At 52.3% G+C, this 26935-nt stretch overlaps 1 protein-coding gene across 2 annotated transcripts in view; it reads right to left on the reverse strand.

The window, feature by feature from the left end:
- Positions 1 to 26935, reverse strand: part of KLHL29 (kelch like family member 29) — a 305917-nt gene that overhangs the window by 45232 nt on the left and 233750 nt on the right. For both annotated transcript variants that reach the window (XM_077843976.1, XM_077843978.1), the window contains 2 exons: positions 17612 to 17753; positions 14730 to 15242 (listed from right to left, as the gene is read on the reverse strand). In XM_077843976.1, coding sequence (XP_077700102.1) covers positions 14730 to 15242; positions 17612 to 17753 — 655 coding nt within the window. The remainder of the gene's footprint in view (positions 1 to 14729; positions 15243 to 17611; positions 17754 to 26935) is intronic.

Consider the following 26935-nt stretch of genomic DNA (forward strand, 5'->3'; position numbering starts at 1 on the left):
GCAGGGCTGAACTGGGGCTGGAAGCCAGACCCTTTTTGTGCTGTTACAGCAAACACACGCTTGTGGGCATCCTCAGGGCCAGGCCCAGAACTAGCTACTGAGGCTATCATGGAGCTTACATGGCGAAGGGCAAGGCTCTGGGGCCCGATGGCCCAGAATCCACCCCGACTGCATCCCTGACCAGCTGGGTAAACACGAGAAGGTTCCTTCATGTTTCCGAGCCCGTCTCTCTGTGGCATGGGGGTTATAACCGTAGCCGTTGTAAGGATTACACGTGTGAGTGCACGTGCTACCCTTCCACGAGCATTTGGAATACAATACCCTCAATGAGTCACTCTCAACCTGCTCACTTGCACACTGTACAACTCCAGGGGTCGCCATTCACCTCACGCTCACCAACATTTCTTTCATTATTGTGACAATTTTCTGGTAGATGGCAAGCAAGGGTCTTGAGAAAAGGGTATCTTAAAATTTTGCAGAAGGTTGCTAAATTGGCCAGCGGCGGGGGTGTTCTAAAGTCATTCACAGTCGAGTGGGGGAGACAGTCATGAAAATAGACCATCAAGATGCTCGCTGGTGAGACGGGTGAGTGAAGTCTGCACGCATGCTGGGGTGAGCTGAGGAGAGGCTCTAATCCTCCTGCGCTCCTCTGCTTCTGGCTAAGGCTGCTGCCCCAGAGCCCTGCCTTGGAAACTGGGGTGTTACAGAAACCCCGGCCTCACAGGTGGTCTGGGGGCTGGGGAGGGCCTCCCGCCAGGCTCCCTGACTCTTCTGTCCCAACTTCACTACAACAGGCGAGGCTGGGAGGCTGCGGCTCCAGCTCTGAGGAGCCCAAGTGCCTTCCTTCTGCCTCAGAATGTAAATGTTGAGTGCTCTCCTCTGCATTCGATTCCACTGTGGCAAAGGCAGGCGAACACAAAATAAATAACCAGAAGACCTCTGCGCTCTGGCTCTTTCACCCCTTGGTGACTCCTGACTAGCTCAAAGCTCACCTCCCGTGTTGACAACAAGGCGGGCCTGTAGCATATTCAGCAACCCTCTGGCCACCTCCCCCTGTTCCGTTGACTGGCTGCTCCAGCCCCCGGAAAACCAAGCCTCGAGTTCTGTCTATAAAGGGGACGTGGTGGCCTGTGCCGAGCACGTGGAGGGGACTTTTGTGAGCTTCATGTGGAGCCCTCTCCGGCCTCTGCTGCCTCCTGTCTAACCAGCAGGCCGTGGAGGCCAGACCCAGTCACCCCCAGGCTCAGCACCCTGTGCTCACGGAGGTGTCTTCTCCACCCTGGTGACCAGGGGTCCGGGCTGATTCCTGAAGGGCAGGGGCTTTGTGGGGAGTGTGGGACTATCAGTGGGGGTGTGCAGGGTAGGGGAGGAGGGCTGAGAAGAGGAGCGCCAGAGAAAGGGAGATTGTAGGGCCGACTTCAGATGGTGATGCTGCCTCTAGAAGTCTCCCCAGGGCTCCTCATGGGCCTTTACTTCTGAAATCTGGTGACCCTAGAGGGGCTTTTTATCAGGCAGATGAGAGGCCAGGGGAAAAAATGCTTCAACCTCTCTGTTCCTGTACCTGCCAGCACCTTGGGAGCTTGGAAGGCTCTAGAAGCAGAACACCCAAGTGACAAGTCAACTCAGATGAGGCTGATCTGGCCAGAGTGGGGGCCAGTCCCCTCCTCCCGAGGCCCAGCCTGAGTACTCCAGGAGAGCCCCAGGCCCAGGGGAGAAGATGCCAGCTGGGGCTTCAGCTCTGTCCTCCAGGCCTCACAGAGTCCTGAGCTCCCTCCCAGAGAGGGCCAGTGAATTTTTCCTGCTCTGCTGAGCTCCTTCAAAGATATCAGCACATGGTTAATCTTCCTTCTGTTCAGAAATGCAGAGTAATTTGCCCGAATGGGGGTTTCTGCATATTTATACTAATGTCTGTGTTTAAAGCTTATGAGACAGGGAATTGCTGAGAGATGTCCATTAGCAATATATACAGACTGCAATTATTTCTTTATGGTGTGTGGTTTGACTGCAGAATATTTTATTTCAATGGAAGTAGCAGGCTTTGCCTACTGTGTTTTCTTATGGGCCCAAAGAAATCAATAAGAATAGAACAGAAGTGAAAAGAGGCAAGAATAAAAGGAGTGTGACCTTTTAGGATTCTGGGAGCCTTGAATATGCTACTCCAGGAACTGCCTTCGTTCTCAGAATCTAAATGGATGCACCCGAGTGGCGGGGGGTGAGGGGAGTTCTGTACATTTTAGACTGTGGATGAAAACTTGCACACCCTCCCCAGGACAGAGGCAAAGCTCTCAATTCATTCACTCCCATCAGAGACAAGCAGAAAATGGGAGCGAGGGGTGTCCTCAGAAGACCCCATTTCAGAACCTCCAGCATCCCCCCACCCCCCATTTCTAGGCCAGGACAGAAGCTCAGAAGAGAGGCAGGTTTTGATCCGAAACAAAATAAGCCTTAAGCTTAGAGGTTCACAGACCAAGGCTCTCTGGAATCTGCTTGGATTCTGGTAGAAATCCAACTTTTTCATGGGTATGTGTGGGAGAGGTGGAAGGAACAGGGCTGTTTCAGAACCAAAGAACTGGAACAGCCAACGTGAAGGCCAGGAAGGAAGGGCCTTTTGTGGAGTCGCAATCAGTGGGTGCCCCACCTGGGAGAGCGTGGTCGGGAAGCTGGGGGAATGCCTCCTGGCTGAAAGTCCCACCTGTGCTCAGCTAGGCCCCACCTGCATGCCCAAGCCAGCTTCTCCAGACTTTTCTATCTTGGTGCCGAGAGACAGACAAACCCTGAATGGGCCTCACACTAGACTCCCACACACTCTGGAAGATCACCCCAATTATCAGCCCCTGGAGGGGAATCATTGAGCGGGTGGTGGTCCCCAAGATGCAGAACTGTCCTAAAGGGCTTTTTGGATAAGAAAGGCCAGACAAGCTGAGCAGAGGAATGCAAATGGATGATATCAGACTTTGTGCAACAGGTATGTCCAAACTGGAGATGCCATCTTCCACACCTTCTCCTGGGGGCCCCTGATCCTCCGGGTCTTTCCTCTTGGGCTGCCCTCACATCTCTCATCCTCCCAGTTGGGCCTTTGCACAGCTGGAGCATCTCCCCAGACCCACAGCTGTGTCCTTCCTGCCAGCGTCTACCATCTCATGGCTTCCACAGAGCGGCTTCCATCTGCCGCCTCAACTTCCCCTCAGTGGGGAGGCACCTTCTTTTCCGGCCTCAGAATAGTTCCCTGAAGTCAATGCTGACTTCTCACTGCCTTCTTGCACAGAAATCTTTTCCAAGAGGTGCTGGGGTCCAGAAGAGGGACAGATGGTCCCTTTCTTTTTATAACACAGCAAGTCTTTTGAAGTGAAGAGCTATGAACACAAGTTTTGCCTTCAGCAGATGTTCTGTGGGCACAACAAATACCACTTTGTGTTCTTCAGCAACTGTGAGCAGTGTTAACTGGAGAGGAGACTGGAATTGGGCAGAGCATTGGTAGAGCATAGTCAGAGGGCCCAGGGGCCATGGCCTAATGGTCCTTATTCAGTCTGAAGTTCGGGCTGACTCGTGTTTCTCCTCAGCCAGTGCCAGGTCTATACTTCCTACAAACTGCTTACTTTCCCCCAGCTCAGGGACCACTGGGCAGCAGTTCTCCCCTGGCAGTGGCCAGTTTTGTAGGGCTGACAGTCTAGCTGTTCTTGTGCATCTCTTCCAACTAACCCTAAGGCTGGGCCTCAGGCTATAGGCTGGGCTGGACACCATTCAGGAGAGTCATGGCTCCATTTGATCACTTTCTTCCTTGGGTTGTCCAGTCCCCATGGTTGTAACTGGGTTGATCTGAGGACTTCGCAAAGGACAAGGATGGCTGGCCAGGCATGACATCTGTTGAGCTCCCAAGAGCTGAAGGCTCTCCAGATGTCAGTAGGAAGCCGGTTCTGGGAATCTCTCCTTATCCATCGGTGACAGTGGTACAAGACTTAGTTAACTACTTCTAAGTGGATGTGCTGCTGTTTGGTGGATTTCAAGAATTGTATTCATTTAAAAGGGCATAAGCTCAATAGACCTTATTAACTCCAAAGATGCATCATCTTTGCACGGAATTGGCTCCTTCATTGGATGACTGGCTCCATTAACTTTATTGCATTGGTAATACTTTGTATAAGGTGTGAGAGATGCCATGGTGGGAAAGAATCTCCAGGGCTGCCTGACTCCCAAGCTCCAGTGGCTTCTGTGGTGGCCAGTGCCCTGTCTGCACCTTCCTCCAATGGTCCAAAGTCCCTCATGGGTTTACTTGAGGAATTATATCCATTCACTCACCCATCCACCCATCACACAGTACTTTTAAGAGATGAGGAAAGAACCCAAGAATCACCAATTTATGTTGAGAGGTATCAGACACATGACCCTAGATGAAAGACAGCCATCGTGATCCATATTTAGCCTGGATACGCTGAGTGACAAGCTAGGGAAGCATTAAGGTGTAGTATGGTGGAAAGGGAATCAGTTTTAGAGGCAGGTGGTTTTCATCCTGACTCTCATTCCCATGCTACCACTTAGATCTGGATGGGTATCTCATCCAAGCCTTGGTTTTCCCTCTGTGAATCCACTCATAGGGCAGCTGCAAGGATTACATAAACGCAGAGTGAATGTATAATGAATACAAAACATCCACTCCGTGCCCTTCCAAAAGACAGGGCTGCATCTACCACCATTGACTGCCGTCCCTACTCCCCAGCTGTGCTCTCCCAGGCAATTCATCACCTTCCCCTGTTGATGAGAATTTACTCCTAAGCAACAACCCATCCCTCTCCTTTCTACCCCTCTCACCCCTTCCACACCACTACAGTGAATATGAGAGTGGAGTATTACTGTAAAGGTCATTTAGAAACCCCCCTCCCCGCCCCATTTTATAGGTGGGGAAAGTGACATTCAGAGATCTCACCAAGATATCACATAGTCCTCAGAAATTGTCTCTAGGGAATCCCCTGTGAAACCATCCCCACTCCTTAAGCAATTACTTCATCTGCTGCTAGGAGCTCTTTGCCTGGAAACATTTGTCCCTGCAGACTGAAAGCCACATAGAGACAGGGCCCATCATGCCAGGTTGCTCTGGGCCTGCTCACTGGGCCTCTCCAGGCCATGCTGCTGTGATCAGAGTGGCACATCCCACAGAAGCACTGTGCTCACTGCCAGCAGCTCCCCAAGGCACGAATGGGAGGAAGAGTAGGACCAGACACTCACACACGTATGGGGGTCCAGTCATAAATGGTACCATGTAGGCAAGGTCAGTGAAGGCGCTAGGAGTGTGGTCTGACTGGGGAGGAGACATTGTCCAGAAAGAAGATGGCAAGATGACAAGGACAAACTCTAATTCCATTTGCCTACTAGACTGACATGCAGAGTGTTATGGACTGAATTGTGTCCTCCCACCCCATTCATATGTTGAAGCCTTAACTCCCAAAATGACTGTATTTAGGGGTAGTGCCTCTAAGAATTTATTAAAGTTAAATGAACTCACAAGGGTGGGACTCTAATCCACTATGACTTGAATGCATATAAGACAAAAAAGAGACACCAGGAGTGCTTGCACAAAGGAGAGGCCACGTGAGAGGCCACATGAGAAACCAACCTTGCTGGCACCCTAATCTTGGACTTCCAGCCTCCAGAACTATGAAGACACAAATGTCTGTTGTTGAAGCTGCCCAGTGGGTGACATTATGTTATGGAAGCCCCAACACACTAACACACAGCCCATGACATTGGTCCCACAGCGAGTGGTGGAAAACAGGATGTGTGCAGACCTGGGTCTGAGACACAGAGCAATGACAACACTGCGAAGTCACTTGGAAGAGAGGAAGAAAAGGCAGTGAGAGGCCACTGGGCAAAACCGGACAGTTCACAGTGCTGTGCTAGGTCATCCAAAAGGCTGCTGGGAGAGCTAGAAAGTAAAAAAGTATTTTCCTGGTGATGCATTGATGAACACTTGGGCTTCCTTCTAAGATACGTTTTTTTTTTTTTTTTTTTTAAAGAAAGAGAGTTATGCTATGAAAACAGGCAATGGTTAACTATTTTCATCAGATAGCAAACTTTTGGCCATTTTTTCCCTTTAAGCAATTTACACAATGTTTTTGGTTCCTAACCATGCGTGTGCTATTTTGATCTTTCATGTTTCTAGAATAGTGAGCATGTTCTTGAATGGGATGTAATTTCAACCAAAGCTGGTGTTGTGCCACGTTTCCTCCAGTTGGTTTCATGGTTTGGGGTACCATTACTTCCCACCACATAGGGACAGGCAGCAGGCACACCACAGCTTTGCCCAGCTCTTCCACTTTCACAACTCATTCCCAACCTCACAAACTGAAAAATGTTAGGGATCAGCCTGACAGGGCATGCCCTTCCTAGCAAAGACAGCGTGCCATTAGATGCCTGCATAGTGATTAGGCAACAGGAAACTTGCCATTAACCTGTCACAATAGGAGAGAGAAAGGTTTACACAGAATATCTGGTCCCTGGGTGTGTTCCAATTTCCCAGTCAGGGGTAAATGGCCCTCAAGGGTTTTCCACCCAGATCAAAGCCCCTGAAGACCATGGGGTCTTGCAAGCCAGACACAGAGCAAGCCAGAGTGGCCTTCTAAAACCAGAACAACTTGACCTTTACCAGAATGACTTGACGTTGGCCAGAATGACTTCACCTTGGCCAGAATGACCTCATCTTGCAAGACCAAAATAGCTAATAAAATAGACTCTTGCCCAAGATCATGGATCCTTATCTGGCCATCATCACTACCTTGGCAGGTGAAGCCAAGAAGCTGGAGGAAAGTCCAGGCTTCCTGAACTTTGTGTACCAAGAGGTCAGGGAACAGATTTCTGGGGCCCTTAGGTGTAAATCACTAGCTGAACCTGTCTCAACTTAGGACAGGTCATATAAACCATTTAAACAGAAGTGTGTGTGTGTGTGTGTGTGTGTGTATAACAGAAATCATGATTTCTCTACTGAGAGTCATAATTCTATGTCACTGGCTCTTATTTCAAACATTCTTCCCTAAGATCTTGCCTCTGTAGGACCATCTCCCTTCTGCTCAGTTTCTCTCCAGCATTCTGACTGCCTTTGAAGGCCCAGCCCATACTGATCTCTTTTCTCTAGCCCCTGTGGCTTTTATTGCTAGCTCCCCTTGGACTCCCCAAGTTGGGTGCAAGCTCCTTCAGGGAGACTGCCATTTCTCCCAGCACCTGGCACAGTGTCTGGAACATTGTAGGTATCCCCCCAGGGCCTCATATTCAGTAGGAGCCAAGAATATTATTGGGCATGCAGCTAGCACGTTCTGCAGGATCTTCTGAGTAGGAGAAGCTAAGTGTGGGCCTTGCACACAGCAGGTGACTAATACTACACACATTACTTGGTCCATAAATGCTTGATGGGCACCAGGGAAGGAGGTGACATGACTCAAGCCCTCCAGTGGCCTTTGAGGGTTGGTGATCTGGAACCTAGTGGTTATCCCTGCTGGTATCTGTGTGGGCTTGAGACCAGGACAGCTGGCTTCCTGCTGTGGGTCAGCACCACTTCCTGAAGCCCCCGGAAAGCAAATGTTCCCTCCCTCTGCTCTAATCTGAAGGCCCCTCTCATTGCCATGGTGTCTTGACTCTGCTGGCTCTGCCTGTCAATAGTTAGAGCCAGAGTGTGATTTCTGATCTCACAAATGCTCAGCAGAGATTTGAGGCTGAAATCCCATATGCTATTCCCAGTTGCATGTACTCGGCTCAGTGAGGAGGGGGCCCTGGGTGCCCTGTTGAGCAGAGGGCCCCTGAGAAGGTTGTACAGAGGCTGGGGTACTGGGGTAAGCCTCTGCTCTGAGAACAATATGGTCACTAGGTGGTCTAGTGGCCTTTGCTGCATCTTTCCACTTGCCTGGTTCACTCATCATCAAATGATCTGTTAACATGACAGTTAAGCCATGGACAACCCTCCAGTTAATGATTAACAAACCCCAGGAGACCATAGCCCTGGGAAGGGGAGGAGGGCTTTGTGAGGCGTGGCTGGGGCAGGTACTGCTCAGGCCAGGACCAAACACCTTGTGTTGATGAAGTGTCACATTCCACAGGCTCTGAGACACATATTTCTTGGGTGAGGGTGTGTATGTGTTGGGGGGTGCAGGTTGGAAAGGGAAAGTTAGGGTAACAGTGGATCTGTGCATTTGGTTCCAGATCTGTAGTGAGGGTTATGTCAGTTGCATCTGGGAGATTATTTTGGGCAACCTTGTTCTAGAAACAATGGTGGGCCTGAGTCAAAGGTGCTCCAGACAATATCTCTTCTCCAGGATTCTTTATAGTGGTGGTAGTAATAACAACGGCTAACATTATTGTGGGCTTACTATGCGCCATGCACTGTTTTAAGACTTTGCATATAATATCAAGGCCTTAAAACATGTCTTTGTCTAGGACTATAGCACTAATATTCTTTCCATGTGACCACTAAGGAAACTGAGGCTCAGACACCAGTGTTCTAGCACAGTCCACTGGGTTAGCAGACAGTGGAGGTGGAGTTCTATGCAAGGAGTCTGGTGTGGATCTGGGCTCCCCGCCACCTTCCATGCTGCTGGCCACATGCTCCTAACCCACTCCCTCTGCTTCCATCCTTGGTTGATCCGTCTGCAGGAGCAACAGAATTCCATTTGTCCCATCTACTGATATGGCCCTGGAGGAGGCCCCACGCAGTGAGTTTGGCACCCTGGCATCAAGCTGAATCTAGTAGGATGCTGGGATCCCCTGAGGGTAGATAGGAGGAGCCCTCCTCCCACAGAGAGCTCCTACAATTAGGGGGAGGGTCTCCGCAACAGCCTGGTTCCTTCTGGTTGTTGGGGTAATGTGAAGGGGTGGAAAGAGTTACAAGGAGGGAAGGCAAGTTCTTCTGTTCAGAGTGGACCCCTGGGAACAAGGTGCTTCAGACAACACCATGTGGACACAATCTTTCAAGACTCCAAGATAAACAGGCCTTTGGCTTTTTCATGTTATCCTGGGGCCCCAAAGGGCCATGGACACTGAAAGGTGGCTCTGGCGGTGGTAGTGAAGAGGGTAATAGCAAAGACTTTTGTAGTGATTATGACATGCTGGGCATTATCCGAAGGGCTTTATGTAAAGGACCTCACTCAGTTCTCACAATGACTTTAAGAAGCACGTTCTATTATGTCCTCTCTTATAGACAAGGAAACTGAGGCAGAGTTTCAGATCCCTGGTGCTCTGGGGCAAGTATTTGGGTGGAGGTGCCTGGGTACAGGAGGGACTCTGAAATAGATGGTTTTCCGTTCCCAGCAGTGTGGGACAGGTGTATGTGTGGGGGAGTGGCTGGCTGCAGGGTGAGCTCTCCTGTGGGGACTCTGCTGTGTGCCTGGGCACCAGCCTGCTCTCTGCACACAAAGGGGAGGTGGCCGGTGAGGAGTCACAGAACCTCAGCGGTGACTCTCAACCTAGTGCTCTGTGCCTTCCTTCATCTAATTCTTCTTGAGCATCTCTCAGCACTGGGCGCTGGTGGGGATACTGGGGGTGCAATGCGAATGGGAGGGAGTCTTGCCTACCGCCACCCCAGTGCCTCTCAGTCTAGCGGGGAGAGTGACACAGGAGCAGGGGGACTGTATTGCAGGTGTGTGGCCAGGCACCGAGCACAGCTGGAAGGGAGACGACCCTGGTCCTGGAGTGGCTTCAGGACAGCCTGTGAGCTAAACAGCAGAGATGAAGGTGGAGGCAGACCCTGAGGCCCCATGTGAGAGGCTGGGCACTGTCCTGAAAGTGCAGGGGGTGCTAAAGGCAGGTGCTGGGGAGTGACAGTATGGGACTTGTGTTCAGCAAAGACCACGTGGGTGCCCCACGGATCCGGGTGGGAGGGGATGCGCCGTGAGCCTGGAGGCCACCAATGCAGGCCAGAGGCGTTGGTGGCCTGAGGAGAGTGGTACTGGGGACAGAGAGAGGAGAGGTGCAGAGAGGGCTCAGTCAGAGGACTTTTCAGACTCAGGGCATAAGGGAGATAAGGGCAGGTCAAGGACAACCACGGGCTTTGACTCTGGACTCCTGGATGGTTTCACGATGTCACTTCTGAGACAGAGGCACAAGAAGAGCAGGTGTGGGAAGCTGATTTCAGTTTGGACATTTTGTGCCTCTGGGCTAGCCATGCGTGGGCAAACAGCTTTATCATGAATTCCCAGCTGCTTCCAGAATATGTACTGAGCAGAGTGCCCTGGCATGTCAGAGGGTGGGGCAGGGATGGATGGGATCTGTGCTGGGCTCCACGCTGGGGAGAGCAGTCCAAAATCTTCCTGCCAGGAAGGTGACACATCCCTTTATGGATGGGGACATGGCGGTCCCATGAAGCTGCTTGACCAGGGGCTGCCAACCGTAAGAACAAGCTTGGGCTGCTGCCATCGCCTCTGCACCGTGGAGGGGCTCTGTTTCCCGCTCCTTCACTAGCTTCTGTCTCTGCTGAACTCTCTAGACCTGGGGTCAGTGTTGACAGGAACACTGGTTTTCAGAGGACAAAGTACTATGTATGTTCATGTCCACAATCTCATTCAAACCTCCTCTATGCCCGGTGAGGATGCTACTGTCATCCCATTTTATTTTTTATATTTTTTAAAGATTTTATTTATTCATGAGAGAGAGAGAGGGAGAGAGAGAGAGACAGGCAGAGGGAGAAGCAGGCTTCATGCAGGAAGCTGGACGTGGGACTTGATCCTGGCTCTCTAGGATCACGCCCCAGGCTGAAGGCGGTGCTAAACCGCTGAGCCACCTGGGCTGCCTGGTCATCCCATTTTAAAGATGGAGAAAAGGAGGCTTAGAGAAGTGAGGAGACTTGTCCACACCACACAGCTATTCACTATGCCTCAAAGAATCTTTACCAGATCCTGTCTTTGCCACTCACGGAGAAAAGGTGGCTGTTGTCCAAGCAGAAGATGACATAGAGACGCACAGAGCTCCCCGGGGGGTGGGGTGGGGGTGGGTTCTGGGGCAAAGATGAGAAGGATGAGGCTACAGAGAAGGGGCTGAGCACACCCTACAACACAGCTACCTGGGCGTGGGAATCCTCATAGCCCCCTTCCCTGTGCCTACAAAATCTAAAGCTAGAAAAGGCAAGGCTCATCATTTCTGGTCAACTTGGATTTGGCTTTTTGGCTCAGAAGCAAGAGGGAGCATGTGCAACCTTACTTCTCTCTCCCTGGACATGCAGGTAAAAATACAACCTTTCTGCAGCTCACTATTAGTCTGGGGCTTTAAAAGGACTCTGGACCCTCTTAGCCGCCAAGAATCATTTGTGGAAAAAGGTAGAGGATAGAAAAATGACACCAAGAGCTTGCACCTCTACCCTGACACAGCTGGGCTCCTGAGGTACCGGGGCAGTGACACTAGACTTCTCTCCTTCATCTCACAAGGCCTGACGTTGGCCACCACCTCTGCCCATGGATTGCTTCACAGTTTCCAGTCCAACAAGACAAAGGCCTCAGGTAGATGATAACAGGATTCAAATGGAACTAATTCTTTTTTCTTCCCTTATCACTTTGCACACACAAAATCTATTTTAATTAGCTTTCAATACATAATCTTTTTTTTTTTAAAGAATGAAACCCTACCCCCAAATTGTTCTTAGAGAAAGAAAGATTTATCTTATAAGTTTCTTAAGAAAATCTATATGTGCTCAATGCATTTAAATAACACTCATTAAAGTGAACTGCATGCAAGCTGGCTTCTCTAGTCACAGAAGAGAGACAATCGCTTGACCTATTGCAAATCAAAAAGCATTTCTGCACCACCTTTATTTTTCAATTGGTTAAGTTTTAAATTAAAGTCCCAACGCCCTTTTTGGGAAAGCAGACTAACATAGCCCCAACAGAAATTTCAGCTCAGTCGATTGGAAGATAATTACAAGAAACAAAATGTGAAATTTTAAATCAGGGCACTAATGAAGTCTAAAAATACCAGTGGCCCATCCCTCTGGCTGGCAAGACCTGTTCTTCATGGAGGGGATCTCTCCATAATTACTCAACCCCGTGAGAGGCCAGGTTGTCATGTCAAACAATAGAGGAAAAATCGCGGGACTTTAATGAGCTAGATCTTAAGGAGCTCTATGGTGAATCTTATTATAATGCCGGGCAAGCTTTCAAACAGGAGAAAAGGAAAGTTCCTTTTTTTTCCTTAAGTGGAATTCTGACTGGTGTTGATGCCATCACACGGTGCCTCCTGGTTCCCACTTGGAGTCAGCCGTCTGTCATTTAGGAGTGCGAAATCAATTGGGTTTTGGAGATGTAAAATCCCTAGGGGCAAAATTAAAAGTGACCCAAATCCAAACCCACATAGTCTTGTCAGGAATATGATTCTCACATGGTAAATTTCAAAGATTTGGTTTCAAAATCTGGGTTTCTTATTTTAAAAAAATATGCAGTTGTTTGACATTAGATCTGACAGACAAATTATAGCTTTAGCAATAAAGGCTTTTAAGATTAGAAATGAAAGGAGAAATTACTTTAAAAAAAAACCCCAAAAACCCACCCAGGCTTGAGTTTGGAGGCATTTGTATGTTCATGCTTCACTGTCTTCACCACAAATATAAGGGGATAAATCAACTGATGAAGGCGGTAAATAGAGAAGTGAGTTAAATGTAGTCTCTGGGGGAACAGCTAGCTCCCTGGCCAACTGTGGAAATCAATGTGACGACGGGCCACCGGTTGTCACTGGCTGGAGCTGGAGGGCTCGCACTGGTTTACCAGAAGGCAGGGCTGTGGACACTTTCTGGGCTTACCCCAGGCGCGGCCCTCACCTCGCACTGGATCTGCCCTTTAGGGGCAGACAGAAAAAATTCCATGGGGGGCCTCTCCTTCCCTCCTGTCTGTGGGCTTGGGCTCACCACGGAGGATGGGTCACACCCTCTGGCCCCAGAAAGATGTCACAGGTGCGGCTCTGCAATGGTCCGCTGGTCCGGTGTGTCTCTACCACCTGTAGCTCCCCGAGCTTATGGGCTCAGTTGCCTGACGATGGGATACACCTGTGCCTTTGGGGAGGCAGCCCCCGGTTCTGTGCTAAGCCCCAAACCAGGGACTCCAGGCCCAACTGGGCCAGTTACCTCTCTGCCCAGAATAAGCCCTTTTCCTAGGTACCTGTCTGAGACTCCGCAAGACCCTTTGTCAGCAGCCCCAGGAGGCCTCTGGGGGTGGGGGGAGATACGCCCATGCGGGGGGGAGGGAAGCCCTCCCAATGCCCCAGGCTTTGGCACAGCCTGGGGAGCAGCCAGGACATCCAGCTCCCACTGTGTCACAGCTGGCAGCGTATAAACTGGGAGGAAGCTTTTTTTTTTTTCTTTTTAAGGGAAAGAGAGCTTAACCAAAACAATTCAAACAAAAAAATCAATTTAGTCAATTTTTTTTTTAAAAAAGATCTTAAACAAAGCAAGAGTTTACCAGAATTTAGATGTAATTTTCTATAATTTTGTCATTTAAAACTAGTGCTAATTTCCAAAACAAAGGCAGTTGGGGCGCAATCAGATAGGGAATGAAACCCAGTGGAGATCTAGACACGGCTTTGTTGTTGGGATGCTTGACGAGGTCTGAAAATTGCTCGAAAGGATAAAGATAGAGATGCACGAGAGCAGGCAGGAAAGAATGGCTAGTGGGAGTCGTTGCTGTGTGGAGAGGCAGGGCCCCTGGAGAAGCCACCTCCCGGGGACTGCGAACGCGAAGGCCGGGAAGCGGTACCCAGAGGTACCCAGAGGTCCACACCTCTAGGACCATCTACTCTCTCCTTCCAGAGGAGGCCAGGGTACCCCAGCAGGCAGACTGCCCACCAGGTGCCCTCCTGCCTGCACCTGGGTCCAGGCACGTCTGCCTCCCTCCTCCACTGGCTGTCTGGAGCTCTAAGGCATAGCAAGTCAGTCTGGGGCAGATGAACCCCACCCACCAGTCTAATATCTGTGGCCCCCAATCCTCTGCCCCCTTCTGCATTCCAGCTGGATAGACCCCTCAGACAGATGTTGGGAGTGAGGCCTGTTTGCTGATGCACTTAGTCCTAAACCCTAAGGCTGGGAGGCTCAGCTTGCAGGCTCTGTTCTCAAGGATCTGCCTGAACACTGCCCTGGGGCTGGGGGAAATGGGTTAACTGAAGGCCGAGGGTAGAGGTGCTCCTTCCTGGAGCCTCACAGAGCCACGCTTGGGTCTTTGAAACAAAAAATCCCAAGTGGCCCAGGATGGTCTGGGAGTATCTCCTGGGGAGACATCCCTCTCACCTAATTTCTGGGGAGCTGGTCTCATCCAGTAGCACAGCAGGGGGTGGTTATCTGGGCAAGGACACAATTTGTGTTCTGTTCTCATGGGTGGAAAATGGAGAAGGTTCCATGGAGCCCTAAGAGGAGCAGATGATTCCTGCTCATTTCCTACCTGGCCTGGCCTTGGGGTCAGAGGTGAGAATGGCCTAGGGCTTGGGCTGGAGGCAGAAGGACCCCGGACTGTGCAGGCTCTCCCTTCCCTTCCTCTCTTTGCCTGCTCACATGTCCTCACCTCGCCTGTCCTTCCCTCCTCCACCTTTCTCTCTGCCTCCTCTGTCTGGGCCTGGCTGTCTCGGGCAGGGGAGGCCCCACGTCTACTCTGGGCTGGGCGAGGCCAGTGGGGGAGCTGCTGGAGAGCACAGGGTGCCGGGAACCATACTCCTGTCCGCGCTGCATCGTGACCACTCGGGGAAGCCTAGGTGCGGGCACCCGGGAGTATGCGGGCAGCAGAACTTACCTTTGGGGTGCCCGGGGTCGGTGAACTCATACTTCCCCACGCCAATGGTCCGTAGCATCTGCAGCCCGTGGGCCGAGTCAGTCGTAGGGGGCCCATTGGTGGCAGGGGCACCGCTGGGGAGGGTGGCGGACGGCTGGGCTGGTGGTGGTGGAGGCAGCAGGGGCCCTGCCATGTGGCCGTTGCCCACGGCAGTGGGTCCCGGGCGGGCCACCTGCCCCACGCCAGGCAGTGTGGACATGGCCAGGGGCTGCGGGCTGGCATACAGGGCCTGGGCGGGCATGTTGACCACCACGCTGCTTAGTGGCTGAGAGGGTGGCTGTGGGAGCGAGTAGTGGCCTGGCATCAGCGGGAGCTGGGGCCCCACGTGGGGAGGCAGTGAGGGGGTCACCCCAATGACCGGGGCCTGGACGTTCACAGCTGGGCTGAAGGTGGGAGGCTGGGCCACTCCATAGGAGTGTGCGATCAGGGCGGGCTGGCTCCCGGCGGCCACCGTGGTCACCCATGGCCCTGTGCCTGCAAGGGAGACAGAAGAGATGTCATCTGCCGGATACATATTCACTCAGCAAACACTGACTGCCCCAGGCCCTGGGCTGGGTGCTGGGGTCACAGAGTTGGTAGCATAGGATAAGTGCTTTGGGGGTATGTGAGCAGATGGCCGTGGAGGCTCAGAGGGGGAGCACAGTCTGCTTGGGAGAGCTCAGGAGGCAACAAAACAGAGAGAAAAAAAAGGCAGAGACCTTCAAAGAGTTCTGGGTTCAAATCTTGACTCAGCCATTTATTAGCCAGCAGCCCTGGGCAAGTTGCTTATCTTCTCTGAGCCTCATTCTTCCCATCTGTTAAATGGAACTAGCAATACCTACCTCAGAGGTCTCCTGGGAAGAACGGAATGAGGAAAATATATTTGGGGAAGGAAAAAGAAAAAAAAGAAAAGCTAGCAGAGTGTTTTGCATGTGTTAAATGCTCCATAAATGTTGATGTTTTTCCTTCCTTTCTGGAGAAGAGCTGTCTGGAGGAGGTGGGGAGAAAGGTGGATTGTGAAGATAGTAGGTGTTTGCTGGGCAAGGTGAGAACACCAGAGCCTGGAGCCGTGCAAGAGCCCTATGGTGCATGAAGGGAGAGCAGGAGGTATGGGCACTAGGGGAAGGCTGGCAGGGGCTGCTCTTCACTGCCCTGCTGGGGGGCCGGGCTTTCTCCTAAGCAACCCCTGCATGGCTGGCCCTGGGGGAAACAGCAGAAGTGCATTTGGCCCCTAAGGAAATTTTGACTGAACAAGGTTGGCCCAGCACACCTCCTGAGTCTTGATATAAGGTTCGAGGCCAGCTGTGCCCAGGTCAGGCAAAGCAGGGCTAGGTCCCCCTGAGGTGAGGTGACATTAAGGTGACCCAAACGTGCTTGTGAGTGAAGCCAGAAGATACTGTGACAGGGAAGGGCAGTCTGGGGTTGCCTCTGAGTGAATGAGTGTGGGGCTCAGTCTCCATCACCAAAGGCCGCCTTGCTTTTCATGATGCTGCTGGAGTGGCAGTGAAGACTGGCAAATACTGGTGAAGCAGTACCAGAAAGATTCTAGAATGGATGCCAAGGGGGATTGTCCCCAAGCCTGAAGCAGAGGAGGTGGTATCACTGTGAGCCAGCCTGGTGTCTTAAGACAAGGCTTGCCTTCCTAAGCTCATTTTTCTCTGGAATTAGCCAGGGAGCCTGGAACAATGCACCAGAACTCTGGAGCACAGCTGGTGGCTTCCCTGATGACTCTGGTGAAGGTACAGAGACGCTGGGCCACGGAAGCAGCTGATCTATGAGAGGGCGAATGGCCCAGAGGGTGCTGGGGACCTAGAGGAGGTCTCCAGGGATGTGCACCGAGTCCTGCTCACCATTTTTATCAATGGTTTGGATAATGATAGGGAGGATTGGCTCACCACCCAATCTGCAGGTGACATTACATCGGGAGGCACAGGTCAGCAATAAAAAGCTGGAATTGAAGAGATCTTAAGAGTCCTACAGGAAGATACTGATGAGGACTTGCCTGTGAGTCCCCACATCCCGCTGCCTAAGGCCGGTTGAGAGAGGACACGGACAGGGGTCAGAGTTGCTACCACGACAGTCTTAGGGGCTCACTGGTGACAGCGCATGTCTGGGGCTAGCAACAAATCAGAAGTGATCTAAGGCTGCAATGGTCAAAGTAGAGGGGCTGAACGAAGGAGGGTGGGCATAGCATGTGCAGGTCCTTTGCGTTGGGTTCTGGGTATCTGGGGACGCAGAGGGAGAAGTAATTCTCTGGAGGGTAAAGGAACCAGCAGCCCCAGGCTCCAGAGTGTGGCTGAGGGACCTGGGGTGTTTATCCTGCGGCTGACTTGGAGGGGAGGCTGAGTGAGGTGTCCACATAGCTGTAGGGCTGTAGTGAGGAGACGTGTTTTACGTATCCTAAGGGGAGGTCTGGGTCCAACATGCAGTAGTGACAGAGAAGGTGTTTGTTTTGGTCAGAGCCAACCCAGTCCCAGTGGCGGGGAGGGGTGGAGCATCCCGGTTCTCATATGAACGTCGGCAAGGTGAAACCTCACTGGCAGGTGTGGCTTGAGAAATGTAGGAACCAGATACTAAAGTTTGGGAAGGGCTATTCACAACACCACAAAGCAGACTCGAAGTCACTGCTGTGATGTCATTCTTGCTTCCTCGGCCTCCCAAAAGCTTTCTTGAGTAGCAGAGAAAGGGGCAGAGATGCAGCTGCTGCCCAGGACACATGTGGTCCCTACTCCCAGGCAGCCTGAGGCCTGGGCTGCTGCAGGCCCGGGGACCAGGACCTGCCGAAGAGCTGGAGCACCCAGGGGACCTCTGACGCCTCTCCCAGCCCTGGCGTGGGGGTCTCTGGCTGCCGATGAAGTACGCACCTGGATTGTCGCTCTCCCTCATCTGTTTGGAGGGCGGCTCATCAGTGTCCCAGGGCGTGGACTGATTGATGGGCGTCTGCCCCCACCGGATGCTGGTCGTGAGTCCCTGGGTCTGATTGTCCGCTTTGGAGATTCCAGGGGCCTGGGGAGAAGCAGAGAGGAAGGATGAACACGGCCTGGGAAGGAGGGCTGCCTGGGGGCCCATCCCCTGAGCAGTGCCATGGGGTCAGCGGCAAAGACTGGGCCCTGCAGCCGGCGCCACCAGGGAGTTGCAGAGCATTTTGGCTTAGCGCTTGTAGGCTTCTGCTACCCTCTCACCCCTAGGAAGACCCAACCTGCTGCCTCTCTGGCCGTCCTCTGCAGCCACTCACTCCACCTCAACTATTAGGATAGAAAGCTTTCTGGGCTGTGAGAAGTGAAGCTCCCCGGGTTCTCAGGTCGTTAATAAATTGCAACATTTATGGGCATGGGCTGAAGACCAGCTGTGTCCTCAGCCTAGGCTCAATGCCACCACGGGCCTGGCCCTTTGACACGTGAGAAGACGGCTCTCCAAAGCACCACTGTCGGGCCCCATACAGCCTCTGAGGCCCCCAATGTGTCACTCCACAGAGGCAGTGTGGGAGGGTGGGGCTGAGACTCATGGGAGGACGGAATGTTCCCTCTCAGAGCAGGGAACATCATCCCTGGGACCCTCGGCTTCTCCTGGGAGGGTCCTGGCCCCCTTCTGGGAAGGAGGCAGGCTCTCTCTGTTTCAGGATCTCATTCTCTAATTCAGATATTTAGATTAATGAGGAAATGAACCCCAGGCTGAAAACAAACATTAGCACAACATTGGTCTCTGAGCTATAGCCTTGATGGAATATTATATGGTCATTAAAAATCATGTTTACTGAAATGAGATGGCAAAATGCTTACACTATAATGTTAAATGAGAAAAGCAGGACATAAAATGACACAAACATAAGCTCACATGTAAAACAGTATGTGCAGGAGAGAAAAAACCCCAAATGCTAGCAGGGGTAATATGTGGTGAGACAAATAGGGGTAACTTCTATCCTCTTGTCTCTACTTTTCTGTATTTGCCAAATTTTTTACTATGGCCATTACCATTATAATAAGAAAAAAAGAAAAGAAAGAAGAAGAAGAAATCCAAAAGCATGTGGAGAGCCTGGGACCCAGATAACTGGGTTGTGGTGGGGGTGGAGGGAGGGGTCTCAGTAGAGGTGGTTTCAGGAAGTTTCTGCAGTTCCCAGGCATGCAGCCAGAACCCAACCAGGTTTGGGGTGAAGGAGGAAGTGGGGTTAGGGGCAGAGATGGCTGTCCACCAGGGACAGCCACAGAAGGCCAAAGGGGCCTCAAGGGACATCGGCAGGCTTCTCTCAGGTGAGGGCCTTGGTTCTCCTGACTTCTCATGGAAGCTAACCCAGTGAGCCAGTTGGTGGGAGCAGCATCCCCACTGGGCCCCTCTGAGCAGCAGGAACGGCTGGGTAGGAGCAGGTGGAGAGGATGGAGGACAGCACTTATTGGGGCTTTGATGCATAATGCAGATGACAAACAGCGCCTGCATTAGGGCCGACTGGGAGGAGCGGAGCCGTATCCCATTAGGACCTGTAGGCTGCACAGAACTAATTACATTAGGCTGCACTTTATCTCTGGCCTGCATTTCAGATGCTGCACTTCTGTGAACAGAGCAGGAGACAAAAGGGAAAGAGTGAATCTCCGGAGGAAAGAACAATTCGAGGGACAAGCTTCCTTCTCAGAGGCCGCTGCCCCATTTCTGTCTGTGGGACAGATGGGAGCTTGGGGTTGGCTGTGGTGGTGGAGGTGGTGGTGGTGTGGAGGGGGTGTTAGAGAAGGGGGCTGGGGATTTGGCCACACTCACCAATAGTCCTATGGAATTTATGGAACAAAAGCGTGGCTTCTATAGTGTTCTCTAGAGGGCTTTCCAGAGTGCCCTGTCTGCAGCCACCTCTGCATTCCCAGGTTCCCCTGGGTGCTCGTGGGCTGGGAGGTGCAGAGGTCTCTTCCCATAACCAGATGCATGTGAAGGGGAAGGAGCTTGTGGGATGTCCCATTCGGGACCCTGTCTTGGGGTGAGGTCTGAAGGATGACACTCCAGCCTCATCCCAGCATCTTCCTTCACGGACAGTACGGAGAGCCCACTGCCAGTAGGGGGTGCTGCAGCCCCTCTCTGCGGCCCAGGGTTCCCGGAGGCCTCTCCGGTCTGAGGCAGGCCTGGTTTTCAGGGCCCTCCCACCCTGCCATTTGTACCCCTCTGAATCAGCATGCGTGCCTCCACCTGGTACTTTGACAGGGAAGGGAAGGGCTCTGGGCGCTTGGGAAACTCTGGCCCTTGCGCAGTTACCACCACCATATAGTGCGGGTCGGGGTCTCCTGCTCCACTGTGAATAATCAGCTTCTGAACTCTAAAACTTTAGGAGTTCCTGTTTTTGCTCTAAAATTGCAGAGTTTCTGCACTTGGAAAACTGCACACTTTCCCAAGGGCTTAGGCCCTTGGCTCCAAACACTCCTGCCAGGTCATTCACTTGAGTGGTTGTTGGTGAGGTGGTTTGTTCAGGAACAAGCACCAGGCCCCTGCCCCTTGCCAGGCCCTGCCCCGGGCACTGGCACTCAGGCCCGCCCTCAAGCAGCTGCTTGGGAGCTCCGCTGGGAGCGCTGAGCTCTGCAAACTAGGCACCTCAGCCTCCCAGGGGAACCTGGGCGCCCAGGGGTGGGCTGCGGGGTGGCTGGCACTACGGGTGTGGCTACAACAGGCCTGCTGCTCGGCTGTGTCTTTCATGAATATCACAAGTGAGTTCTTACGTACAAGAACGCCGTTCTGCTGGGAGAAGGGAGACAGGGTCTTTCATTTTTCTCCTTTCGGAAAGATAAATCAGGCCACTCACTCCACGCGCACCAGCAACTTCTGACGCTGCAAGCAAATCACAGCTCAGAAATTTCTATTTGTTTTTATAAAACAATGAAATGAACATTCCTTTCTCCCCTCGGTCTGGAAAAAAACTGGATACGGTCGTGTGCTCTGCCAGGAGCCTGGGCACCCAGGTGGGTGAGGGATGTTGCAGCTGGTGACGTGAGGCACCACAAAGGGCTCCAGGCCCAAAGGAACATGGTCCCCATGTTCTGGAGGTTTCGGGGGCACCGTGTGGGGGGGTCCATGTCTCCAGCTCTGAACTAAGCTCCTGCTAATACCTTCTCCGTCGGTCCAGAGTTCCCAGAGGTCTGTGATCTGTGACCCCACCAAAGGCTCTCCAGGTCTCTTAAGTTCCACATCTCCCTTCCAGGGGGTTGCCAGTACAAAAACGCCACAGAAGCCAACCAAGAGAGCAGCCCAGGCCGGGGGAGCCTCCTCCGGCCCCCTCCCCCGGCATCATCTGGCACCTAGACATCGGGCCTTTTGCCAGTGTTCCTGGCCATGTTTCTGCTCCCCTGACACGATGACACTGAGCAGAGAGAGGCAGGTGAGGAGAGCCCTCCTCCTGCCTGGTTCTGTGGAGTGGCCCTCTCTGCCCATCATCAGGCTGGGCAGGCTTTTCTCTGCTTCCCTTTAATGAGATGCTAATAGGATGCATCATTAACGCAGTAGCTTTTAAACCCAGAGCTCTTGTAAATTTTCAAAGGTCACATTTTTACGGCAGCTGACAGCATCCTGCTTCTTTCCGAGACTGAAGAACACTAAAGACCCCGATCCTTCACGGGTGCAGCTCTCTGTGAGATGGCAGCAATGAGCCAAAGCGCCTGCTGGTTCGGGGGCTGGGAACCTCCACCCTGAGACAAGCCTCACAGGGCCCCTGGGTTGTGCTCTACCAGCTTGGGGAGAACCAGTTACACAACCCCCACCCAGCTGCACGGGGTGGGGGGTGCTGCTCTGTCTAGGGGACGTGTGCGGGGCCAAAGGTAGCGCACAGTGCAAAGATGCCCAGTGGAGTGGAGAGGGTTCAGGGACACTTTTCCTTCCACGGGGCATCTCGTGCTCACCAGGCGGTTCATCCAGGACACTGCGACCACCCAGGGGGGCTACTTTTTTCTAAGCTGTCCATCCAGAGGGATTAGTTTCTTCTACTCTGCACAAAGGTGCCATGTAGGTGAGCAGGATCCCAGGTGGTCAGGAAGGTTTGAAAGATGGTGGGACGGAGCTTGCCTGGGACCCTCACATGCCCACTTGTTCTTGGACCCACACACTGCACGCGACGACCACAGTCTCCACACACTGCCTTGCAGGGCCTGTATGGACCCCTGTACTGGTGGGCCAGCTCCATGAGGACAGGGAGCCGGGGCAGTGCCCGGCCTGTTGTAGGTGCCCAGGGAATGAATGAATCGGCAACATCTCTGAGCTGCAGTGTTGGCCAACAGTAGGAGCATTCATCACTGTTGGTGCAATGGACATAGGGATGCATGGGGGGCACTTCAGAAGAGCGGACCCTGTAATGGAACAGGGATGTGAAATAGCTTGGTGTACTTGGAAAATGGGAGGCAATGAGCTCCCCTCATTGGGGGAGATTAGGTTTCAGACCGTGGGGACCCTGTATGTTGGGCAAATGTTATTGCCCTGAATGCTGCCAGAGGCTGCTCGGAGGCCTAGTGCCTGGCTCCACTGGCCCCCTCCTATGTGGCTGAGTGGGAGGGAAGACGTGGGATGCTGAGGTTGATGCTTGCCTCCGTGGGGCTGGGAGATCGCCTGGAGAAACCAGAGCTCAGCCTCCTCCACTGTTTGCCCAGGGAGATCAGAAGATGGTGAATCAATAGAGCCTGGAAGTCAGGGAGAGCATCCAGAGGAATGGGGTTGGGGTCAGGCCGCAAAAGCTAGGCAAGATTCACTAAGGGAGATGGATCTGGGCTGAAGTTGCCACCAATGACTACTATGTTTCCAGCCTACATACGTTTGACAGAGTCAGGCTCCAGAGTCCACTTTTGCGGTTCAAGTGGCCTCCTCTGGGAAGGGTGACAATGCCAGCGCCCATGTCGGTCTCCTGCTAATGCTAATAAACCTGCCCCCACAGACCAGAACCTGTGAGCCTTGACATTCTTGTCACTGCGTGGTGCTGACAGAGCTGGCAGGGACTGCCTTCCACTGGGTGTCACTGGGCACAGCTGGACCCCTCCCTCACAGCAGGGAGCCTCCTCCCCCCCTCCCCTCAAGGGACCCTGGAGTCCCCCAGCCCTCACCTCCTTTTAATCGGTCACACAATACTTCCCTGCTCACTGTGGGCCAGAAGCACCACTGGACATTGGGTCATAGTGATAGTCAAGCTTGGCTGCTGCCCTCGATGAATCTACACCAGCAGGACAGGATATGCCTGTGCCAGGGACTCATGAGGATGACAGGGGCCAAGAGAGCTACTGCAGGAAACAGACCCTTGATGCTATGACACTATGCCAGCTTGGGGCCAAGCCTTCTAAGAGTTCTCACAGTCTCTTCCTGAGTCCCTCAAATCTCCCAATCAGATGAATACCACCAAGTGACTCTATTCTGCACCATGGAAGCAACAGATGGTCCAGCCCAGACCTCTTAGAGTCTTAGAGTTTCTGTGCACAAATTTGTGAGATACTTTGAAATATTGTTTAAAGCCACTAAAAAAAAAAAAAAAGATACACAGTCTACTGTGTATATTGCAAAATAGCAAAAGACCAAAGAGTCATGTGGGTGTTGCTCTTGACATATAAATGCAACAGTTTTATTTGTATCCTTTGTGTTCCAGAGAGGATGCCAGCAGCACAACTATAGTGGGAACTGTACATAAATGCTTTAGCTGAAGCTGGTATATCCCCCCCGCCCCAGGCACCACTGGATGGGGGTGTGAAGGGATCTTGGGTGGAAACTGACAAGCCGCGGGGAGGGCAACATGGTGGATAATCTGGGGCTGATTGTACTCTGAGCTTGACCTGCAGCCTCAGTTTTGTCTCATGACTCCCCATAATTTCCACCTAATTTGGAAAAGACAAGCAGTGGCGTGGCACCCTTACAATCTTTGGCTCTGGGTCTTGAGGGTGCCTTCTGATGAAAGACCACTGCTGATCCAGCCTGAGCCCCACGGTGGACTTTTGGCATCTTCTCTGACTGCCTGGCACCCTGGCAATATCCCCCATCTTGAGGTGGAAGCCAGAAAACTTTCTCTGCCAGCTTCCCTTGCAGCTAGATTCCAGGTACATGTGCCCTGTGGCTCAGACATACTTGGGTGAGGTTTTGGTCTGGCGGTTGGGCAACATGAGAAAGCCAGCAGAGCCCCAAAGTCACAGTCTGCAGAGGGTGGTGGCAGAGACCCACAGATTTGGGAGCACACAGATGGTGGAGGCCCTGGGTGTCCCAGGCATAGCATCGACTATGAAAGCTGTCGTTTCCTTTCCCTTCTTACTCTGGGCAACTCTGAGAACAGCAAGAGTAGGTTCCCACACAGCTCCCAGCAGAAGCGACTATGCTCAAGCACCTCTGATCACCAGGCCCTGGGTCCTGCTGGGGAATCACACTGCAGAGGCTGCTAGCTCCAGGACTGCACACAGCAGGCAGGCCACTCCTGGGAAGAGGCGGATGTTTCACCTCCTTTCCAGCCTCCCTCCCTCTGCAAGGCACTGAGGCTCTTCATGGTGTCTAGTCCTAACCTGTGGGGGCTGATGGAAGCCAATTTAAACTTATTCAGACTGGTATATTGGGCCTGATTGTACGAATCTCCCTGGGGCTCTTGCACCACAAAGCCGAGGCCCTAGGAAGGCAATTTTTTACCTAAAGAATGGTATTCTAATATTGGAAATCCAGGTTTGGGGAGGAGCTATTTTGGTGTCTGGGATTTTTAGATTACAGCTTATGCTATACTAGACTGTTGGCTTTCTAGGACTCGCAAGTTGTCAATGAGAGCACTGATTCCAAGGTCATGCAGGTAGAGCATTGACCACCTCTAATCTAGGGGTTCTCCAGTGTGAGTTCACATAAATATCTGGGGGTGGGTGTACGTGTGTGTTGGGAATGTAGGTTTCCACGCCAGAGCTTCTGATTCAGTAGGTCTGGGACAGAGAACTCCTAAATGTGGTGGTTTAACAAGCCTACCAGGTAATATAGGTAGTCCACGGACCTCACAGTCTTGACGTTCAAGTTTGCAGGCCTGTGTGCCTGAATGTGGGGAAGCCAGGAGCTGAAGCTGCCAGGCAGGTCCTGAACGGGACATGTTTTTGGGTGTTGCTCATGTGGCTCACAGGAGCCAGCTACGTGGTGACTCCGTGTTCATGGAGCCCTGGTCTCAGCCTAGGTTTCAAGGGGTCAGAAGGACGTTTTGTCAGATGCTAAAGCTATAAATTTGTGTCCTCTGGGAAGAGCAAATGACATTTATGGGTCTCTCAGTTCTTGTTTCATGATTGCCACTGAACTACAAACAAGAGAATAATCACAGTTAAATCCCCACTTGGGGCTAGGGGAGGCTCTCTGGAGCCCCTCCTGCTCTCATTAATGGGGCTGCCCTCTCTGGCCCCCTGGACCCAGGCTGGCGCCCTCGGCCTCCCCTTCAGAGCACCGCCATAATGTGCTCCGGAGACCGCTGAAATTTCTAATAATACTAACCAATGATGTGTTAAATTGAGACACTTCTGGCTCGAATGCCGGAAACTGCATGATGGTTTAAAGGACCAGTGCTTACCTTTCTCTATCAATTTGCTGCTAAATTACTGCTTTCGGAGCAACTTACAGAAAAGTAATTCTTTATTTAAATTTTAATTTCAATCTTGTCATTTTAAATATATATTCAGATTCCAATCATATTACAGAATATGATGATGTCTCTAGGGGGCAGGTGTTCCTGCCGGGAACCTGGGTGGGGGAAGAGGATGTGATGGGAGCAGTGTAAGAGAGCCCAGGAAGGAGGGAGTGACCCCAAGGCACAGCTCGCCGAGGACAGCCATGTACAAGGGTGGGAGACAGAATGGGAGGCCAGTGGTCAGTCAGCCCCTAACCTGGCCTTGTGATCCTAGGCTTTGTGTCCTGCCCTGAGAGTCACCTGCAACCGCTGACCACTTCCTTGCCTTTTCTCTCACGGGTCACCACAAAGATCCAGCAGGCCCAGCCATAAGCACATGCCAGGAACAGATGAGATGGGGCTGCCGGGACTGCTGCCATCCCAACGGCTCACATTTATTGGGCGCCTCCTACATGGCAAGCACAGGCATGAATGATGTGATTTCCCTCCATGAAGAATTCTGGAGGTGATCTCACCTGTATTGTATAGATGAGAGTAATAGGGCCTGGAGAAGTTTGATAATGGCTACAGTGGGCCACATGTGGGGCTCTAACCCACGTCTATTCTATCCTTAGACCCTCCGAAGAGATCTGGGTTGGCTGGAACATTCCCAGGCCACCTCCCTCCAGCCTACCCCTGCTGTGGCTGACAGCCGCATAAACTGGCTCAGCCGTGTCAAGGCTGCATCCACACTCAACCCTGGTGGAGTGACACTTAGACCTCTCCCCTGGTGCTCTGAGTACCAGAGCGGAGCCATGGCCTCCCGGTCCCCCACTGTGTCCAGCCCAGTTGAACCTCCTGCTCTGACCCTGACAGCATGCTGAGCTTCCCTCATGTCTCCCACTTCCACAGACCCTCTAGACCCTAAGCCACCACAGACGTGTTCCCTCAAACCCTGCTAGTGTGGTCGTGACACTCTCCAGTGGGGCCAATTCTTCAGCTTCAGAGCAGGGCGGTACAGACACCCCCCACCTCCAAAGCCAACATGTGCTGCAGGGCTCACCTTCGAGTCCCTTCTGTCTCCACTTCTCTCCCCCTCTCGCCCTCCCACCCTCTCATCCTCAGCCCCTTTCCCTTGGCTTTCCAACACAGGGAGCAAAAACTTGAAAAAGCGTTGCCTGACCATGCTACCTGCTATTCTAGAACCCATCTGCCTTTTTCTTTCATGGCCACGCCCTGCATGGTGTTCTGGATGCCCCGGCTCCCCTCTGTAACTCTGCCCACCTTTGTGCTCCACTGTAGCCATCCTCTTCCTCAGATTTCCTCCTTCCTCTCTTCCCTTCCATTTTCTGGAACATGCTTTTCCTGGTTTTCTACCTAAGAACTCTTCTGGGCTGATCACTGGCTCTTCCTCACGTCAGCATAGACCTGCGCCAGGGCTCATGCCAGGCCACGCCCTCCTCTCCCTCTCTCAGGTCTGTCTGGGCCTTAACGTCTTTCATAATGATTTTTCTGATAGGAAACGTCTGCGAGGTAGCCATTGTTTTTGATAGAACCCGGCTTCCTATAGTATTCTGGAAGTACCTTTGCTTTTTCTTTTCCCCACATCAAAGTCTATACCTTGGAGACATTTCTGCTAAAAGTGCAG

The sequence above is a fragment of the Canis aureus genome, chromosome 12 (assembly GCF_053574225.1).
Source record: "Canis aureus isolate CA01 chromosome 12, VMU_Caureus_v.1.0, whole genome shotgun sequence".
In the NCBI taxonomy this organism is placed as follows: Eukaryota; Metazoa; Chordata; class Mammalia; order Carnivora; family Canidae; genus Canis; species Canis aureus.